At 37.4% G+C, this 21,167-nt stretch overlaps 1 protein-coding gene across 1 annotated transcript in view; it reads right to left on the bottom strand.

Annotated features, from left to right (window-relative positions):
- Window positions 1-21,167, bottom strand: part of PKHD1 (PKHD1 ciliary IPT domain containing fibrocystin/polyductin) — a 638,127-nt gene that overhangs the window by 322,300 nt on the left and 294,660 nt on the right. Inside the window, exons 44-47 of the mRNA XM_036768333.1 lie at window positions 13,172-13,284; window positions 7,927-8,032; window positions 5,928-6,062; window positions 5,069-5,071 (exon numbers count right to left, since the gene is read on the bottom strand). Of these exons, the coding sequence (XP_036624228.1) occupies window positions 5,069-5,071; window positions 5,928-6,062; window positions 7,927-8,032; window positions 13,172-13,284 (357 nt within the window). The remainder of the gene's footprint in view (window positions 1-5,068; window positions 5,072-5,927; window positions 6,063-7,926; window positions 8,033-13,171; window positions 13,285-21,167) is intronic.

Raw genomic sequence — 21,167 nt, 5'->3', positions numbered from 1 at the left:
GCTCTGACATTTACTAGTGGTACCCTGGGGGTATGACCTTGGGCAAATTAATTCTCAGTTTCCTCATTTGCCAAATAGGGACATTGGACTAAATTGCCTTTAACATCCCTTCTAATCCTGAATTTATGATATATGATTTGATGATCTCTAAAACTGGGGGAAGAGAAGACTAGATGGTCTCTAAGGTCCTAGGCAGCTAAGCATCACTGTGAATAGATTACTGGAGTTGGAGTCAGGAAGACTTGAGTTCAAATCTACCCTTAGATATTTACTAGCTTTGTGACTCTGTGACACCTAACTTCTGCCTACTTCAGTTTCATCGTCTGTAAAATAGGATAACCTACATTTCAAGGTTGTTAGAAGGTCAAAAGAGGTAGTATTTCTAAAGCTCTATATGAATCCTAATTATTAATTATTATATTTTTATGATTCTATGATCTCTGAAAAATGTCATCTGAAAAATGAGGATGGACATGAGGAAAATGTTCTGCCAACCTCAAAATGCTATAAAATTGAGTTGTTACTCTTGCTATTCCTCTGGGTATTAATCCACAGGAAATCACCCACCTAACCACCAAGATTTCATTTAGTATACTAAAACACAGATACGCATGAGTAAGAGATAAACAACCTTGGACAGATATGAAATTTATATATTTGTACATAGAAACCTATGATACTTTTACTAGTTCAAAGACTTTGGACATATCTCCTCACATCCCTGGATGTGAGGAAAGTAATGTATTCGCTGTAGGTTCAGGTCTATTAACGATTGCATGCATGGTTGGTCTGAGAACGGCCAACACCTTGAAAATCCCAATTCCTAGAAGAATGGACCACATGAAAGTCAGTGGCTGAAGCCAAAGTGACATGGCCAACAGAAAGTTAGGCACATTCATTTTTTAGCACTCTACATAAAGTTATACAGCTTTTGAGTATTCATATATACACATTAGCTTTTCAGACACACCTGCAAGTATGATCTTCAATAACTGGGGCTTTTTAAATGATCCATGAGGCTCATACAGAGCTCTCCCTCTGAAAAATCAGAAGCCTCTTCACTCTGATTGTTAAGTCTATATTTGTGTATTTCTACAAGAAGCTGAAGCAAAGGCAACATTTTGGCACTGAGACTAGAACCTTAATTCCCAAGTCAATGCTCTATTCACTAAACTAGGAACTATAGAAAAATGGGAAGACACTATAACCATTGTAAAGTGCTATTTATACTGATGCCACGATTGTTATTTCTGTTTTCCCATCAACTGAAGAAGTTCTAAATATGAGCATACAGTAATATTTGATAAAACTGAAGCAATTTTTAAACTTGGATGTGGTAGCCTAGCCATACCTTACTTACATTTTCAGATGCATCACACTAAGATAATAGGCCATTCAAATAACCAAAATAATAATCGTAGCTCACAATGGCATCATCAGATCCTAAAGTTTGCCAAGAACTTTATATGGCTAAGAAGTATTAGAGCCAAAACTTAAATTTAGATCTTTTGACTGCAAGATCATTCACTGTTCTCTCTAACATTCCCCCACTATCATTCCAATAGGAAATGTTTATAAAACTTCAATAGAAGCCTCAAGGTAACCCGATTTTGTTGCATGAATCTCTTTCTCATGACAAAATAAAAAGGAGGGACTAAAATCATGATTTTTTTTGTTTCATATGGTGGACTCCCAGGTAAGGAAACCCACTCCATCAATGCAGGTTAGCACGCTCTCTGTAACTTAAAGTCATAAAGTACTTAGAGTACTGTGAAATTAAATTATTTGTTTGGGATTGGACAGCCAGGATTTGAATCCAGGTCTTTGTGGGTTTGGAGTCAGATCTCTCCGTTACATATTACGCAGCCTCTCTACAGAATAGAAAGTATATTCAAATGATAGCAAGAAGGTCTAGGTTCTTCTCTGATTCTGTCACTAACTAGTTCTGTGATCTTAGGAAAATTATATCTTCACTTCTGGGACCTCATTTTCCTTATCTGTAAAATGGTGGGAAATGGGAGTGATGTTGGACTTGATAATCCCTAGGGCTGATTCTTCCCCTAAAATCTTGTAGTTCCATGATTTAAATGAATGACTCCTCTCATGCCAGTAATAGTGCAAAGACTCACCTTTTGAGATTCAAGCAGTCAGATTTTGTCCAGAACAGACCTGGGGAGTTTTGTTTAATGTTTCCTAACAGAGAACTCTAGTGATGCACTTGTTAAGGGATTTAGAGGCATTCAACTGCATTCCATTACTAGTGGCACCCCAGGGGTGTGATTATCTTTGATTATCTCGTGATAAGAACTCCTTTGTCATAATTTGCATCTTAATTTATGTAATTTTCCCATTAATAATGATGTCTAGTTAACATCAATTAAAACTTTGTGACATCAATTTAACAGGAAGGTTAGTTATTCAGCTCCATGGTTCTTCTTTTCTTCTTTTCTTTTCCCTCTTTTTTTGATGGGGGAAGAGGGATAAGGATTAAAGGAGATTTCTGGGAATGTTCAAGGCCTCTGACCCACTATTGTCATGGTTTTTAAATCTGGGGAGCATCCTCTCCCAATAAATACATAATACAAATAATTATAACACCTCTCAAGTATTAACACTTTGGAAAGAAGGAAAGATTAGCATTAATTTTCACCTCATGAAGATTGTCCAAAAGATGTTTAGCAAGAATAACAGGACAGGGAATTTAGCCTTAATATAGTGCCTTAAAAAATTCTTATAGGTATGGACACCTATTAGTATGTGAAATAGTCCCTTAAGAGAAGTGGTAGAAGGCATTGATGATGATGATGATAGATAGATAGATAGATAGTATTTATATGACATTTTAAGATTTTCAAAGTGCTATACATAAAACCTAACAAATCATTAGCACCAGAGATATAGAACCTTCTTTAGTTCCAACTTTGCCCAGTTCTGATTTGTACAACACTGATTTATGTGGGATCCGCAGATTTCCTAATATACACAATTGTGTATTAGAGGTTGCAAGATTGCCTGGTACACACCTTTGGTATGAAGTCGACATCAAGTTTATGAGTGGTATAAGCCATCACCATGACAGCTTTATGAACTAGTACGAAAGAGGACCAAGACAGACACCATGATGGAATTCTACTAAAGCTGCCCCCAGCCCCAATATTCTAACTTCCTCATAGGACCCACTGAACAGAAGGCCCACTGCCCCTACCTAGCTACTCACCCCCCACACACACACACTCTCAATATCCTAACTTCCTCACTGCTCACTAAAACAACAGGCATGTTCATGAACTCATATTTCCCACAGAAACAGCAGGTGTGTCCATGCGATGGGATCCCAGCCACGACCTCTAGCTAGCCACTGCCCCCAGACCCATTCCTCACATTTCTACAGAAACAGCAGATGTGTCCATGCGCTCAACCACAACCATATCCATCTAGCCTCAGACATGACCACAATACTCAGCCAATCAGAAAGCAGCACCACCAGGATGCTCAAGCAGGATGTGGACCCCAAAACAATAGAAGGGACTTTCCCTAAGTAGGCACCTGTGCAGTAACAATACAGAACGGACCTTGAGTAAACTTATGACATAGAAAGGCTTATTATAATGTCATTGTCATACATATGTACCCCTCCAAATGGGTTTTTCTGTATGCATTGTGGGTAATCACATGCACAGTTTCATTGAGGCTGGAACTCCTCCCCTATTACTTAATCTCTTAACGAACCCCTCATGCCTTTTTAATATTCAATTTCTGTTATGTAATTGCATCTTTACCCTATAAAAATCCATCTTCCTTTCTCTGCAGTTGCTGGTTCCTCTTGTAACTTAGCCCACTTCATGAGAGGCATCAATCTCAATAAATGCCTATACTTGGATTAGAGATGGTCTGACTCTTAATTCTTTGAGATGGTTCCACCACAGCACATCATGAAACCCCAACAGTTTTTGGCATCCCTTGGTGGGTAGAGTCTAAACCGCAACAACCATACTCCCCTGCTGCCTGTTCTAGCTCTCTGATACACTATTTCCATATGTCTCGTCTTTCCATTTTCAATATAAGTGCATCATGGTCCTCTTTGCTTCATGCTTCAAAAAGCAGACAGTCACCCAGAAGCAGTGCCCAGGCTTGATCAAGTCAAAAGAGTCATCAGCCACTCCCCCAACTATGCAGTGGCTGAGAAAAGATCTATACGAATGGTCATTATTTTAGAAATGCAGGCTTGGCAGAGAAGTGGAAGACCCTCATAAAACAACAACAGTAGTCGTATTAGACATAACCTTATGCTATTAAAAAGCATTTTACCTGCATTATCTTATTTGAGCTTCAAAAAACTCTATGACACTATGAGCATTATTATTTGTTTTCTAGATGAAAAACCAGTGTCAAAAAATTAAATGACTTGTGACTGTTTCACTTTCCAGATGTGTGACCTTAGGCAAGTCGCTTAATCTCTCTAAGTGTCAGTTTCTTAACTGTAAAATGAAGGGTTTGTGCTAGATAACCTCAAACACCCCTTCTAGCTGTAAATCTATGTTCCTATAATTCCATGCCTCAAGTCACACAATGAGGATCTGACATAATGGAAGATAAAACATAGATCTTAGTCTAAGTCCACTTCTTATTCCACTCTCCTACAATGCCTCTCATCTGAAGAAATGAGGGAACATCTTTGCCATTTCTGCCTATTCCTTCTCCTTAAGAAGCTTCTTTGTCTGACATGCATATGGGCAAAGAATCCATGAAGAAAGTTGGCTTGGCATAGATGAAGTCAGTCTGTGTTTACCTGTTGAGAGTGCCTAAAGGCTTTAGTTGGACTGAGAAGGTGGAACTGGGAGTAATGGGTTGAAGGTTTGGGAAGGTAGATTTCAGACTGATTTAAGGAAAAACATCCTAACCATTGGGGCGGGGGGTACATATGTGCAGGAAATTTCCAGTGTACAGATTGGTAACTTATTTGTAACTTACTGAGCATGCTGGAGCACTGAGAAGTTAAATGTTTTCTCCATAATTGGACACAGCTAGTTGGTGTCAGAAGAGGGATCTGAACACAGATCTTCCTGACTCCCTATCCTCAGGCTCCTGACAATTAGAACTTTCCAAAAGTGAAATGGGTTGTTTGGGAAAGAAGTACATTTTCCTATCATTTTAAGTCTCCGGAGAGAAGCTAGAGATGTAATAGAAGGGATTCTTATTAAGATATGTATTCGTTGGACTAGTTAACCTGAGGTCCCCTTCACTCCTAAAATTCCATAATCTTTCCATTGTGGGCAAAATGAGCTTAAAAACTTGTATTGTTGCTTATTTTTAATAAAGGATGTTTCTTAAAATGCTGTCAAGATCAGAAAAAATATTTCATAGCTCCCTTGATACTGGTTAAAAATAAACAGAGTTTGGTAAGGTTTTGAACTCTATAAGTATAGTCATCTAAATGATGAGCTCCTTCCCTTCCAGCAATCAGACCTAAGATTTCACTGAATGAGTCTTGTTACTGGTAAGACTTTTCAGTCTTCTTATACTTTGTTGTCATGTCATTTCAGTTCATGACCTCATTAGGAGTTTTCTTATAAAAAATACTGGAGTGGTTTGCCATTTCTTTCTCCAGCTCATTTTACAGATGAAGAAACTGAGGCAAATAAGTTTTAAGTGACTTGCCCAGGATCACACAGAAAGTGTCTGGGGTGAGATTTGAATTCAGGTCTTCCTAACTCCGGGCCTGGCTCTCTATCCACTGCACCACCTAGCTCCTTTATTCCTCCCTTTTCTTTGTATCAGCAGTGTTTAGCACTATCCCTGGCACGTAGTGGGCACTTAGTAAATATTTGGTGACCTGACTTGATTCAAGTAAAATATATAACATAAATCTCACTGGAGTACGACCAAGATAATACTATCAATGGATATCCCAAAGAGACCATACTTACCTCTGAGGCACAATGACCAAATAATAAGCTGTCAGTAATTGAAGAATTTGCATCACTTTCCAATATGTCAATACCAAAATCTTTGCATGGATAAATCTGGAAATTCTTAAGCTGAAGATTACTACTTCTGAAAATCTATAAAACGATAGCATATGTTATGATAATGGACTATATAGCATGGTCATCCTTTCATCAAATCTTATATTTCATAATTATTGACTGAACAAAAAAAGAAAGAAAGAATGAAAAGAAACCTGGGCTGTTTTTCTCAGTGCAGCAAGCAATTGTTTAACAACCTTGTGTATTGCAAGCACAGTGTTAGGCAATGGAGATATGAGTACTAAAAAAATAAAAAACACAGTCCCTACCCTCAAGGAGCTTGCATTCTACTGCTCCTGCCTCCTATCATTATAAAGAGTTGCAGGTGTCTTCATCGCATGTTTTCATGGTTCGCCAATCTCATCATCAATCACGACCTCAAGGTTAAACTACTCATCTCTGCCATGCTCCCATACTCTAAGACCCTTGAGGATCTCAAACGGGGAAGCAGACAACAAAGCTAATGTATCCTTCATGATCTCCAAATGCATTCACCAGTCAGAAAGGACAGGATGTTGGGGGTGATGTCGAGACCCTGCCAGTCTTGTCACCTTCTGACAGCAGTGACTAAAGTCCCAGAAATTTCTCCCTCAGTATTCAGAGGGAGGTTAAGGTAGAGAGGTTTACAGCAGTACAACACAGCACGATACAGTACAACACCCTGCCATCTACATGGTAGAAGGTACGATTCAGGTTAAAAAAAAAGTTTTAGTTTTAAGAATTTTATTTGCTGTACAGTATTTATGGTACTATAGATTCCATATGTTCTGAAAAGTGGATATTATCTGAAAACAACTTTTTTTCATTGAGATATTAGCACAAAAGATCACATAATTCTAGGGGAATTACAAGCGAGAAAAAATGTTTCGCATGTTTCCAATTTTATTTTATATATTGCATTTTATGGATTATTTCATGGTTACTACGTTAGGAAAAAGGCATATTATCAGAATTGATGTTTTTTATAAAGAATTATATGCATAAAAGTTTATTTTCAACAATCTCTAGTGAAAGATTATAGCTTTTGGTGGTTGTGGGAATATAGCCCCCTATTTCCCATAGATTCAATATAGCAACATTCTGTTTTTACTTTCAGGCCATTTTCTAGGAAGCAAAAGTTAAGGATTGACTACAATGGCATATGTGTGTTAGTGTGTATGTTTTGTATCATATATATATATATATATATATATATACGTATATATGCATACATATGTATATATATATACACAAAGAGATAAGAAAACAGAGATGGAGAGAAAGAGAGAGGGAAAGAGAGAGAGAGAGAGGAAGGCAAGGGAGAAAGAGTAATAGAGGGAGAATGGAGACAGCAAGAGTTATTATGTGAGAGTTACATCTTTCCCCTAAGCACCTGGCACAGTCTATTGAACAGAATTAGTAGCTAATAAATGCTTGTTGACTATTGAATGCAAAGAAGAATATGCTTTTTGGAGTTGGCCAATATAGGAATTTGCTTTCCTTGTCTAGGAATATTTATTATAAATATTTGGTAGAGGTGATTCCTCTTTTTACTCCAATAAGGGGAGGTGGGAGGAAGATAAAAGACATGTTTTTGTTCATTTAAAATTTTAAACTAAAAATACAAAAGAGAAATTTGCTTTAAAATAAAAGAAGGGATATGACCCCTAGCCTCAAGTATGTGGGAAGGAGAGGGAATAGATCTTTGTTCATTAAAAAAAAATAAAGAAAGCATACAAACAAAAATAAAAGAAATAATCCCTGCTTTGGGTAGTTTGTAATCTAATTCCAAATTATAATCAATGTTATCATTATTGTAATTGCCCCCTCTTTAAGAAATACTAGGTTAGTAATATAGAAATGAAAGACTGTCCTAAGAGAATCATGAAGAGCATTAATAGGGGGCTCACTTGGGCTTTACCTGAACACCACCTTGGCTTCCCCAAACTGTGAAGTTCTGGAACAAAGTGGGACCAGTGTCATTTGCTCGGGGTGGTTCAAACCTGGGATACACCAAGAGACCATACCTAGAAAAGAAAATTGTAAGTAATGATCAGCAACTTTTTGATTTAATAACTTCTACCCTTTTCATGGTGAGACAGAAGAAGAAAAGTTATTCATAGAGATTGGGAGCCTTGATAATCATTTATCAGGTATTTTCCCGATGATCTAAATGATATGACCCTCATTAAACAATTTTCTTCCCACCACTACAGTTTCAGAATACATATTATAATTTGGTTGGCACTAGAACCACCATTTTATTTTGTTTTAATCAAATTCTTTAACTTTTACATGATCTATTAAAATTTGTTCTTTTCATCCACAAGCTTAATGTATGGTCAATAGTTTTGTTTTATTTTTCTGTCCTCCTTCTCTAAGGTACGTTTGTAAAACAACTTCTCAAGACCCAATGTGATGAGCATGCTAGCCATCAACAATGGAGAACATCAGGAATTTTCCACTGTTTTACAGGTATTGTACAAACACAAGCATCTTAACCATTAGATGGGTTTCTGTAGAAGTTTATGCCTTTCTCATTTTTAAGTCATAAGAGCAAGATTTGGAGCTGTAAGCAGCTAGGTAGCTCAGTGGAAAGAGCCTTGAATTTGGAATCAGGAAGACCTGAGTTCAATTCATATCTTAGACACTAACTAGGTATATGACATTGGCAAGTCATTAAACATCTGTTAGCCTCAGTTTTGTCACCTGTAAAATGGAGATAACATCTCCTTCACAGGATTGTTATGAGGTTCAAATGAGATAAAATATGCAGAGCTATAGAAATACAAGCTACTAATTAAAAAGAAAAGATTTAGGGCTAGAAGAGACTTCAAAAGCCACTGAGGAAACATATGAATGCCAAATAACCTACCCAAGGCCACCAAGGTAGGAAGTGTCAGAGGCAATATTTGAAATCTTCAAGTAGAAGCTGAGTGATCACTTATCAGGGATATTATACAGGGAATTCCTGTTCATGCATAGGTCAGATGGACAAGTTGGCTTTTGAGATCTCTTCAAAGTCAGACTCCAATGATACTAAAACACATGCATCAAAATGAAATTCCACTAATTCAGGACAATTAGAAAACTTGTCCAAATTAATAGAAAGTCTTAAGTACAGAATAATTTTAAAGAAATAAAACGTTATTCATTTCAAATACAGACTTCTTTTAGCTTCCATAATGCTTCATAATTTGGCTTGCTCTGCCCAGCTAATATGATGGCCTGATGCTCCCACATATGTCCTTCACTGCAATTGTTCCAGTTTTTTCTCCAAATCAGCATGTTTTCCATTTATTCCATAATAATTTCTGTCTTTGTACCTTTATTGATTTTGCTTCTTTCAGCCTGGAAAGCCCTTTCCCCATCTCCTTTCCATGTATTTGAATTTCACCTATCCTTCAAGGCTCAGCTTCTCCAAGAAGCCTTTGCAACCTCCACCTCAAATTAATCTCTCAGTGTGTGGGAATGCCCTCAACCAAGACCTGTCTATGGCTTAGTGGATAAGTCTTTGGGAGTTGCTCAAGATACATAGAAGGTAAATAAATAGTCCAGGGTTGTACCATTATTAGGTGTAAGGGTATTTTAACACAAATCTCGTTAATTGTAAGCCCAGGATTCTGCCCACTCCACTTTGCTTTCTCTAACACTAAATTATATATTATTTTATATCAGGAGTTCTCAACATGGGACCATAAACTTTGTTTAAAAAATACTTTAATAACTGTATCTCAACTTAATTAATTTCCTTTAAAATCTTATGTGTTTAAAAACATTATTTTGAAAAGACCATAGGCTTCATTAGACTTCCAAAGGGGTCCATAACATAAAAAGATCAAGATTCCCTGTTTTATATTATATTTTATTAAGGAGATTCGTTGTATAAAATTTGGATTCAATCAAAGGGCCACACTTGAGGACCTACAGAGCCACATGTGGCTTCAAGGCTGCAGTTTCCCCACCACTGATATACAATGTCTAAAATAGTAGAAGAATAGCAGCTACATAGCAATCATTCATTCACAGTGATTCCTGTCGATTTATTGTCACAGTGAATATAATAAATGTTGCAAATATAAATGAAAGCTATTAAAATACTTGAAAACCATTTATTGTCTCAAGTGAAGGACATCTCCCCTATATTCTTATATATGTTCCTAATTGTTTTAGAAAATACTTTATTTACTAATGGGTCCTCCCTAATGCAACTTCCACATTGGAAAATGCTTCCAGTGGAGGACCCTCATGGATAGACCACTTGTTGGACTTGACAATGAAGCTTCCTTTGTTGTACAGGTAGGAGTAGATGGCTACTGAGGTCCCTCTCAATGCTAAATTCAGTACCTTTGGGATTCTGTGAAATAACGAATTAGTGGAGCCTGAATTCAGCGGTTTAACGTAGTATATTAATGCAAGGTAAATATAAGACCAGGAAAGTAGGTATCAGTAATTAGGACTTCCTGGTATTTGAGTATGAAGAAACCATGTCTGTGCAATGTTTTCCAAGTTCTATTGAAATGGGTGGTTATTTTTTAAATTATACACTAGCTTAAGTATCATTTTTCTTGTTAATTCCAAACTATCAGGAGCAGGTTTGTATCTAATTGTGTGGTGTGATAGTTGCTAAAGGACCTTTCAAACTGAGAAATAGTTAAGTTGTAGTTTCTAAGGGCAAAGAACCAAGACTGAAGAGGGAAAGTTTTATCAGCAAATAACTTCATTCTATAATATAATCAGGGAGTATCAAAATGGCAAATGTGGAGACCATTTTATGCTCTCTTACTTTCTTTTGTTGACCGCTTGCTTCATCTAACCAGTGAGAAAAGAACAAAAACAAAGATCTCTCTGTATCTGTCTCTGTCTCTCTGTCTCTCTCTCTCTGTCTCTCTTTGTCTCTCTCTCTGTCTCTCTCTCTCTCTGCCTCTCTCTCTGTCTCTCTCTGTCTCTCTGTCTCTCTCTGTCTCTCTCTCTCTCTCTCTGTCTCTCTCTCTCTCTCTCTCTCTCTCTCTCTCTCCCTTCAAAAAAAGAAGAAGAAAAAGAAAAAGCTGGAATCTCTAGGGATTTTTTTTCAGAAGCAGGCTATTAAGAGAAGGTAATAACTACAATGATTTTCTAAACCGAAGCACCATAGTTACCAGATGTGGAAGATGCAAGAGCAGTTGATACCAAGAAAGAAGCTAGACAAAAATGAACAAAAGACCGAATCAACTATGGAAGGATTTTTAACTTTAAGTTAAAAGATTCAAGGTGAAATGAAAGAAAGGATTAATTACATATAAGATTTCATGAGGAAGGCAACTAATTATACGTAGTTTAACAATTTGATATCTTCAAATTTTTCTCAAATTGTGCATTAACATTTCAAAGTCATAACTAGTTTGATAGTTTAGATCTATTTTATTGATAGATGTATTTTATCTACTATATAGATTTATCTATCTCTATGATACACCCTATGAAAGAATAAACTAATTGTCCATATTGGTACGTAGGAGGAAATAAATTCTCTCTTCAGTGCTGTCCTTGAAAATCCAAATCTACAATGTTGCAGGACAAATAAAGAGAGAATAGGAGTAAAGTTGTGAATAACTGGTATTTGTATGCTGCTTTAATATTGATAAAATTACACATCCACCATCATCATCATCATCATCATCACCATCATCATCATCATCCCATTTGAGCTCCACAGAAACCCTGTAAGGTAGGTATTACTATGCCCATTTTACACATAAAGAAATTGAGGTTCCGAAGAGTTACCCATGTACATGCCATGTAAAATGTCAAAATGAGATGTGAATCCAAATCTTGTTCCTTCCAATTCCAACTGAATCAGGAAGTGAGGTTAAAAGACAGATAAAAAGTGTGGTCATTGGAAATGTAAGATCCAAGAACTTTCAGATAATTAAAAGTACCTTGCTTTAGTACTCTAAGATATTCATTAACTTTCATGTGGCTTACAGACACTTTTAGAAATATTAAACTAAACCCTGTTCAACCCCTCTGCCCTTGTTCCCAACTTTAATCTAGCATTCTCAGTATCATAGGCACACTAATAAGGAGCCTCACTGAGACTCGAGGCTTTTTCCACTACCTCTTCTTCATAATGCTAGACAAGAGAAATGTCCAAAAAGATAGGAGTATGGACTCATAATCAGGAATGATAGGATGATGAGATCCTATTAGATAGATATGCGGCTAGAAGGAACTTCAGAGATAATCTAATCCAATTGACTTAATTTACATATGAGGAAACTGAGGCACAGAGATTCAGCGATTTATCCAAGGTCGTATAGGTAATAAATGGCAGAATCAGGATTTGAACTCAGGTGCTATGACTCTGGGTTCACTGTTCTTTCCATTATATCACTACCTTCCTCTGACCTTAAGACCTGGGCTCAAGTCAGTCCTCTCTCATATTTGTTGTGTAACCCTGGACAAACCACTTAATGTCTCAGTGAACCAAACAAATGTCTAAGATTATAAATTACAGAATAGATGCTTATCTGCATCAGTGGAAGACCTTTCCTCAGGTGCAATTCTCTATACCAAGGAAATCACAAGTGCAGTTATTTTTTCAATTGCTGAAGAAAAAAAATAATAAAAAAATCCCTAGTACATGATACCTTCCTTGGGCAGATGACTAAACTTGAAAGGAGAACCTAAGATGATCGGGTTCACTTATTTTCTACTATGCATGTTCAAATTTCTAATGTATTTTCACATGCCTCTCTATACAACTATCTGTCAGAGAAAATCCTGGATTGTGAACTTCCTCCTCTCTGTCTTTGGCCAAGTTATCTCACTTTCCTGTTGGCAAAACAAAGATCAAATTGCTCACCTCTCTTTTGGAAGAGTACAGTTTATTTCCTAAAATACTCTAAACAGAAAGTGCTCAATATGTTGGGAATAACTAGTAATAAAAATAATTCATCAGTCTTGCGTATAAATTATACAGCAAGATGAATTTAGGCAATCCTTTGTGATGCAAAGCACTTTACATACCAGAATCATGGATGCTCATTAACTGCAAATGAGCACGACATTTTATATGTAAAATTAAAGTTTCATCCATACATATTTTATGTTTTTATCCATACGTACACACACAGCCCAAATATAAGCCCTGTTGTCAAAATATATGAGTTTCCAATGGAGGGTACCTTGTGCAGGAATGGGCTACATTCTGAGTGAAGGAGAGAAGAGGAGCTTTCGAAGTCTCATTGGTTGCAAGATGAAAGAAATAACCATATCCAGCAGCACACACCATGTTTCTCTGCAGGAAATAATGTGATTGTTAGAATAGTTATCCCTCAGATGCTGATTCCTGGGGGAAAAGAAACTCTGGCTTCAAGGTACTATTCCTCTGCTCAATCTGTTCTTATCCACTTTCCCCTTCCCATAAAGGTACGCTGAGACTTCCAAGCAATAGCTGATCTATTTGCCAACATTAAATCTTAGGGATGGAAAGGACTTCTGTTTATAAGCAGCACTACAGGACTGTAACTAACCCATTCCAGATAACTAGAATTGTGAGTTTTAAGTTGTTCTAAGAAAGAGACTATAAAACGCCTTTCCTGCCATTACTTAATAAACCTCACAGAAAACAGCTATAGGAGATGATAGAAGATAGACATAATGGATAAATAAATGATAGATAAATGATAGAAGATAAATATAATAGAGATAGATGATGGAGATTAGATAGATAGATAGATAGATAGATGATAGATATGTAGATAATAGGTAGATAGTGTTGATAGATATAGGGAGAGAAAGAGAGAGAGAGAGAGAGAGAGAGAGAGAGAGAGAAATGGATAGATAGATAGATGATAGGTAGATAGACACCAGATAGATAGCTAGTAGATAGATGGTAGGTAGGTAGGTAGGTAGATAGATAGATAGATAGATAGATAGATAGATAGATAGACAGATAGGTGGGTGGATGATGGGTAGATAAACACTAGGTAGATAGATAGATAATAGGTAGATAGCTAGTAAATAGATGGTAGGTAGGTAGATAGGGGGAGAGAGAGAGAGAGAGAGAGAGAGAGAGAGAGAGAGAGAGAGAAACACTTCTTTTTTACCACTTCAGGGGAGCTAGACCCACAAGAGAGAACAAAGATAAACCAAACCATGTGACCACACAACCTAGACAGGTTGCTATTGATCCAGCGGATTTCACTAATATCGCACTTCTTTGGAATGGCTTAGCAGCCTGAACAATGTCAGCCTCAGAGCAGATATGAGGCAGGGCAAGATTTTATACATAATCTAAGGACACAGCCAAGCAGTTGAGCCCAGGAACACAACTCAGTAGAACTCACCATCTTGCCAATTAAACTATTGTTTAAGTTAAGATCTATATTTCCTCCAGCCTATATGCAACTACCTAGTTATTCTTAATCATTCCATTGTACAGAACATTTTCTCTCCCCATGTACCATCTTGCCTAGTTACCTCTCCACTTCATCCCATTGACTTTTTTTTAACCATTTTTCTCCTATATCTAGGTCACTTAAATTTTTAATCATACACCATTATCAGACTCTAACAGCATCTCGCCATGGAAATGAAGGTATAGAGACAGGGAGGGGTTTGCTCGAGATCATATGGTCACTTAGTGGCAGAGACAACAAATGAATTAAGGTTTACTGGATGGTGCATGGGACAAAGTGCTGGGCCTGGCATCAGGAAGACCTGAGTTTAAATCTGCCCTCAAATACTTATTGCTATATGACCCCGGGCAAGTTATTTAATCTCTATCCACCTCAGTTTCCTCAATTATAAAAATAGGGATATTAATAAATCTATCTTTTGGGATCATTGTTAGGATCAAATGAGATATCTGTACATATCTGTCTGTCTCATAATAGATGCTTGATAAATATTTGTTCCCCTCCCTTTCCCCACTCCCTGTTCAGGGCTCTTTCTGCCCTTTCAAATTCCCTGTCATGTACCTCTGTAAAAACTATATATTACCATCTTAAACAAGCAAATATTAAATTGAACCCTTAAATCCATTCATATATTGCTAGTGGAAGCCAGGACAAGCCACAAAACTAAAAATACCTTGGATGCTATGTAGCCTGGAGCAACATGTTGATTTGGTGAGGCTTAACGTCTCCCTCCCCTCAATTTCCACTGAAAGGCCATCCTCATTATGGAATTAAAAACATGATTAAACCAGAAAAACAATATGCATAATAAGTATAGCAGCATAGATGGGAAGAACAAGAAAAATAAATTAAACACTCAACCAAAAAGGGAGAGAGACAGAGACAGAGAGACAGAGACAGAGAAAGACAGAGACACAGAGAGACAGAGAGGTATTTCTTTCCCTTCTTTGAAAAGGTGGAAGATTACAGACATGAAACATTAACTGCTGGACTTAGTCCATTTTCCTGAGCTGATTTATTCTCTCCCTTCTTTCTTTGTTATAAGAGGTGATCTGAGTTGGAATTTTAACCCTTGTCCCTTACTAGTAACATAACTATAGACAAGTCATTTCACTACTGAGTCCCTTTGTCTGTGAAATAGGGTGATACTTTTGATCCCTCGCAGAGGACTGTTGTGAGAAAACTCTTCCTAAACCTCGAAGCCCAGGAGACATATAAGCTGGCATTGCTGTTGCAACTATCAATGCCCTATAGAAAAATCAAGGGAAAGGGTCAGAGCAGTTGCTTCTCACCTCCCTGGGAAGCACTGGTTAAGAAAGCCCCAGTCACTCATATCTGGAGGTTAGATGAGAGGAGCAGATGTTAAGAGCAGAGTTCCCTACAGTGGTATGTCGATGGATGTTTAACAACCAACTCTCCAAAAAATGTAAGCAAGACACTCTTTTAACTGTAATCCACATCACTAACATTTTCCTCATCATTTTCTTAAGTCTAGACAATCCACAAAACAACAGTCAATAAATCAATAAAACCAAATCAAGCTCTGATTTATATTTGCTGATTTCTGAAGTGTAAATGCTCACACCAAAAAAATTAAACAATCAGCTCTGGCTCTGGCCAAATTTAACAGTGTAAAAATGTCATAATTAGAGCTAGTTCTAACACACTCCTGCAGGCAACTTTCCTTGTAAGCTCTGTGAAAGAGCGCATTTGCATGAAATTAAAATCAAACAACGAGGTGCACCTTTCAGGAAGACCCAAGTTCAAATCCAGCTTCAGATATTTACTGGCTATATGACCCTGGGTAAATCACTTAAACCAGTTTGCCTCAGTTTCCTCATCTGTAAAATGAGCTGTAGAAGGAAATGGCAAACCACTCCAGTACCTTTGCCAAGAAAACAAGAGTCAGATACAACTGAAATAACTGAGTAACAGAAATCAAGGATCCCCCTAGATTCTACCAGAATACCAACATAGATAAGTAAATACAAAATATAGTTTTAAATTAAATGCAAAGAAATTTGGTGGATAGAGCACTTTTTTCAGTTGTTTTTCATTCACGCCCAACTCTTCATGGCCCCATTTGGAATTTTCTTGGCAAAGACACTGGAGAGGTTTGCCATTACTTTCTCCAGCGCTGGGGCATCAGAAAAGGTTTCTTATAGGAAATTGTCCTTGTACTGATCCTTGAATGGAGCTATGATTCTGGGAAGAAAAGAAGAACAGGTGGACCATTAGACACAGAAGAAAGGTACAGAGGCAAGGGATAGAATAATGCAGAGGAAAAAAAGGTAAGTAGACCAATTTGGTTATAACAAAGTATGACATGAAAATCAATGTGGACCATACACTGAAGCAAGGTATTGCACTCTAAAGGCCAGAGAAGTTTTTATTTCATCCTAGAGACAAAAGGAGCCATTGAAGCTTCTTGAGTGAGCAAATGACTTGGTCTTATATGTATTCTAGAGGCAAGATTGGAAAGAGGAGAGAGTGGAGACAGACCAATTATGAAATAGTTGAAGTAAGAGGTGATTAAGGCTTGAATCAGAGTAATGTCTGAGCTACGATCACTTCACTTGGACCAACCTCCCTAAACAATTGAATGGAGATCACGATCTGCTTTCCCAGATAAAGAAAGTCACACTTGATATGGTTTTATTATAAAGTGATTATGGAAGTAAAACATACATGGACTCTTGCCCAGTATATACTGTGTCTCACTCCCAATTCCTATCCCAATCAACACTGGCATTAATGAAGCATCTTGTGCTAATGTAAAACTGCCTCCAAAATGCTGACCTTCTTCCCAGATAGGCAAAGTTATGACCACTTGACTTAGGCCTTCCATTACCTGATGGGGCTCCCAGTTTCTGGAAAAGAGGCCTTGAAGATTCCAGCCCCATTGCTTACCAGACTGTTTCCCTCTCAAATTCAATTGTGTATGCTAGGGCTGATTCATGAGGAAAAACCACATATTTATGCAGGCAGCTGGTGGCTTGAGGGGAAAGGTTTAAGGCAAGCAGGGAATTTTGTGTGGAAATCAATTCTTTTCGGAAGTCAATGTATTATGGACGTTCATGCAAGAAAAATTCCAGAGAGAAATTAGCTGCCCATGTATGGCAGATACCTTAAGGTAACGCATCTATAGTCACTGGAATAATGTTAGTTAACCCTTCAGGCACCGCTTAAATATACATTACCAAGTGAGTAGATATAATTAGAGACATAATGTTGGCCCTTTAAGTATATATTTCCTTCAAGAATTGAATCAGGGGACCCAAGTAAATTCCAGTAAACTGTAAGTGGGCATTTCCAAATTGCCCTTCTGCAGGGCCTTCTGAGCAGTATACAAAGCAAGGGCCTACTCATAAGAAACCTGAAAATCAACTAATCTGCTTATGTACATTTAAATGTGGAGGGGATTGGGTGGGGGGTGGTGGGTAGGAGAACTTAAGATCTTTGGAGGTAAACAATGGCCCATATTTGCTGTGATTTGATGAGCTAAATCTGATTCAGTTTAGCAATCATGTAGAACTGTAACCATAAGACAATGGTGTAAAGAGCATAGTGAAATACATTGGAGGCTTTATTTTCTATATGCCAAGATCAGAGAAGAAAAAGATCGTAGGTCAAACCAATGCTCTAATCATGGAGCAAACATGTTCACCTGTCTTCTGAAATATTTTATGCAGTTAACATTATAAAGTTGTTAAAAGCCAGAGCCACCCCCCACAGACACCACCACCCAAAGACTTTCTTAAAAGAAGCAGCCCTGAATTTGCCTCATCTGCAGCACTGCCTATAAGTAGAGGGGTGGGCCGGGAGGGAGGACATTTTGTAAGCTGTGAAAAAAGCAATTTCACAACTGAAATGCCCGAGCAACATGAAGAGCTAGAAGGTGAGTTAACTGTAAAGGTGACTGAAAGCGGGGAAAATTTATATACACTGTGACCAAGTGTTTGGTCATAGGATCTGGGCCATGGCAATTCTGGGATAATAAGCAACCAAAAGTCCCTGCAGAGACTATCAAGTATCTACTCCTTCCCTTCCTCCTGCTTGCCTGCTCCTCTAGATGGACATGCTCAAGGTCAGGGTGGTATTTGCTGGCTAACAGGACAACTAGGGGTGCAACGGAAAGAACACTGGGCCTGGAGTAAGAAAGACCTAAGTTCATATCCAGACAGATTCGTGTTACTAGTGTAACCCTGGATGAATCACTTAACCTCAGTCACCCTCTGCTTTTTCACCTATAACATGTGGATAATGATAGCATCTACCTCCCAGGGCTATTGTAAGGATCAAATAATATATGCAGATAGCTGAGTACATACTTCATGTATGTGTCATATATGTTAATATATAATACATATATGTATGTGTGCATATATGCATCCTATGTCATACCCACTCATACATTCACAGACGTCAGAACCAAAATGTATATTGTTTCTACTTATGTCTACTACCTGATACATGTGCATCTATATCATCTATATTTGTATCTGTTATCATCTATAGCTGTAATTGTCATCTACATTTATATCTGCATCTGTATCATCTATATGTATAAATCTATATATAGATATATGTGACATAATGGATAAAGCACTGGTCCTGGAGTCAGATCAAATTCATATAGAAACACCAGCTGCGGGACCCTGGGCTAGTCACTTAAACTCTATGTGCCTCAGTATCCTCAACTATAAAATGGGGGTGGTAATAGCACCTGCCTCACAAGGGAGGTTATAGGAAACTAAAGAGATGATATTTATTAAGCACTTAACACAGTAGCTAGCATAAATAAATTTATAAATAATTTATAAATTATATATTTATAAAGGGAACTGTTAAAGAGAACTAACGAGATTGTATTTATTAAGCACCTAACACAGTAGCTAGCGTAGAGTAGGTGTTTACCTGTTACTTGTTCCATTCCCCCATGTCTATATTTATAATCTACATTGATATCTATCCACACATTCATTTGTTCTCAGACTTCCCATCCTCTCTTTGTTTGGATTTCATGAAAATCTGTGTTTGCTTGGGAACAATGAATCTATCTGATATTTTTTTGCTTTAGAAAATACTATCAACTTTTCTGTCTTACATTGCCTGCGTGTCCCTATGTATTCCTTCTCCTCCTTTCACAAAGAAACATCCTTTACAGTATTTTTTAAAAGTTCACTAAAATTGAACAATACATCAATAAAGTCTGACATTATATATTGTATTCCAAATCCATGTTTCCAGTCTCTACAAAGGGAGAGACATGTATTCTTACATGGGTTCCTTTGAAGCCATCTTAGCCATTAGAATTTTATAGTACTCAATTTTGATTGTTTTGTTGCTGGGTTTTTTTCCATTTATGTCTTTGTAGTCGTTGTGTTTACTATTTGACTTGTCCTGATAACTTGACTTTGCATCAGTGGACTTAGGTCCTTACAAGTATCCTTGTATTCATCATATTCATGATTTCTTATAGCATAATAGTATTTCATTACCTTCATACACACACAATTTGTTTAGCCATTCCCCAATTGAGAGACCTTTATTTCACTTATACTTCTTTGCCATTAAAAAAGGAGGGCTGCTTTGAGTATTTTCGTATATGTCAGACCTTTCTTTTGCCTAATCATTTCCTTGGGATATATGCCTAGGAGTGGGATCTCTGGACTGAAAGGTATGGACATTTGGACATGTTCTCTTTTCTCATGGTATGGGGTAGAAAGGAATGAGAGTGGATATAAAGAACTTATGATCTCAAAAACGTAGTTATTTTTTATTACGTATGGTTGGGACCAAATAAAGTAATTTTTGAATGTTCTCTGCCAAACTGAAAACTTAGAACCTGAGTAAAGAACAGGTTGAGGAAGAATTTGTTCAAGGCTTGAGTATGTTTCCCTAAAGAAATGTTTGCCAAGCTATTTTGGCCCATGATCCCAATGAGTTTTGAAATATATTGATGCAGTCTATAAACGAAGATTTAGGGATATGGAACACCCTTAAGACAAAAGAGGAGGAGGAGAGGGAGAGGGACCCTCTCCCCCTCCCTCTCCCTCTCCTCCTCCTTTACAAAGGAAGGTAAATTTTGATGGTCAGAAGCTGCGCACTTAACTTGGGGTTTACTGGCGAGATTTCTTTCTTCCTCTTTCTCTCTCTCTCTCTCTCTCCCTGTCTCTCTCTCTCTCTCTCTCTCTCTCTGTCTCCCTATCTCTCTTCCTTCCTCCCTCCCTCCCTTCCTTCCTTTTTTCTTTCTTTGTTTCTCTCTCTTCCTTCCTTCCTTCCTTCCTTCTTTCTTTCTCTCTCTTCCTTTCTCTTTCTTTCTTTCTGTCCTTCCTTCCTTCTTTCTTTCTTTCTTTCTTTCTTTCTTTCTTTCTTTCTTTCTTTCTTTCTTTCTTTCCTTCTTTCTTTCCTTCTTTCTTTCTTTCTTTCTTTCTTTCTTTCTTTCCTTCTTTCTTTCTTTCTTTCTTTCTTTCTTTCTTTCTTTCTTTCTTTCTTTCCTTCTTTCTTTCTTTCTTTCTCTCTTTCTTTCTTTCTTTCTTTGTTTCTTTCTTTCGCTCTTTCTTTCTTTCTGTCTTTCTTTCTTTCTTTCTTTCTTTCTTTCTTTCTTTCTTTCTTTCTTTCTTTCTCTTTCTTTCTTTCTTCCTTCACAAAACCTTAAACCCAGTTCACTCTGAGGCTCATAGATTGGACCACAATAGGTCCCTGCTCAAGCTCTACTTGATGGCTGTATTTTGGGCCCTCCTGGCTTAGGGTGAAT

This window comes from Trichosurus vulpecula, chromosome 7, assembly GCF_011100635.1.
Source record: "Trichosurus vulpecula isolate mTriVul1 chromosome 7, mTriVul1.pri, whole genome shotgun sequence".
NCBI classification, from domain to species: domain Eukaryota; kingdom Metazoa; phylum Chordata; class Mammalia; order Diprotodontia; family Phalangeridae; genus Trichosurus; species Trichosurus vulpecula.
The sequence above is the reverse complement of the archived record's forward strand: the minus strand, read 5'-3'. Positions and strand labels throughout refer to the sequence as shown.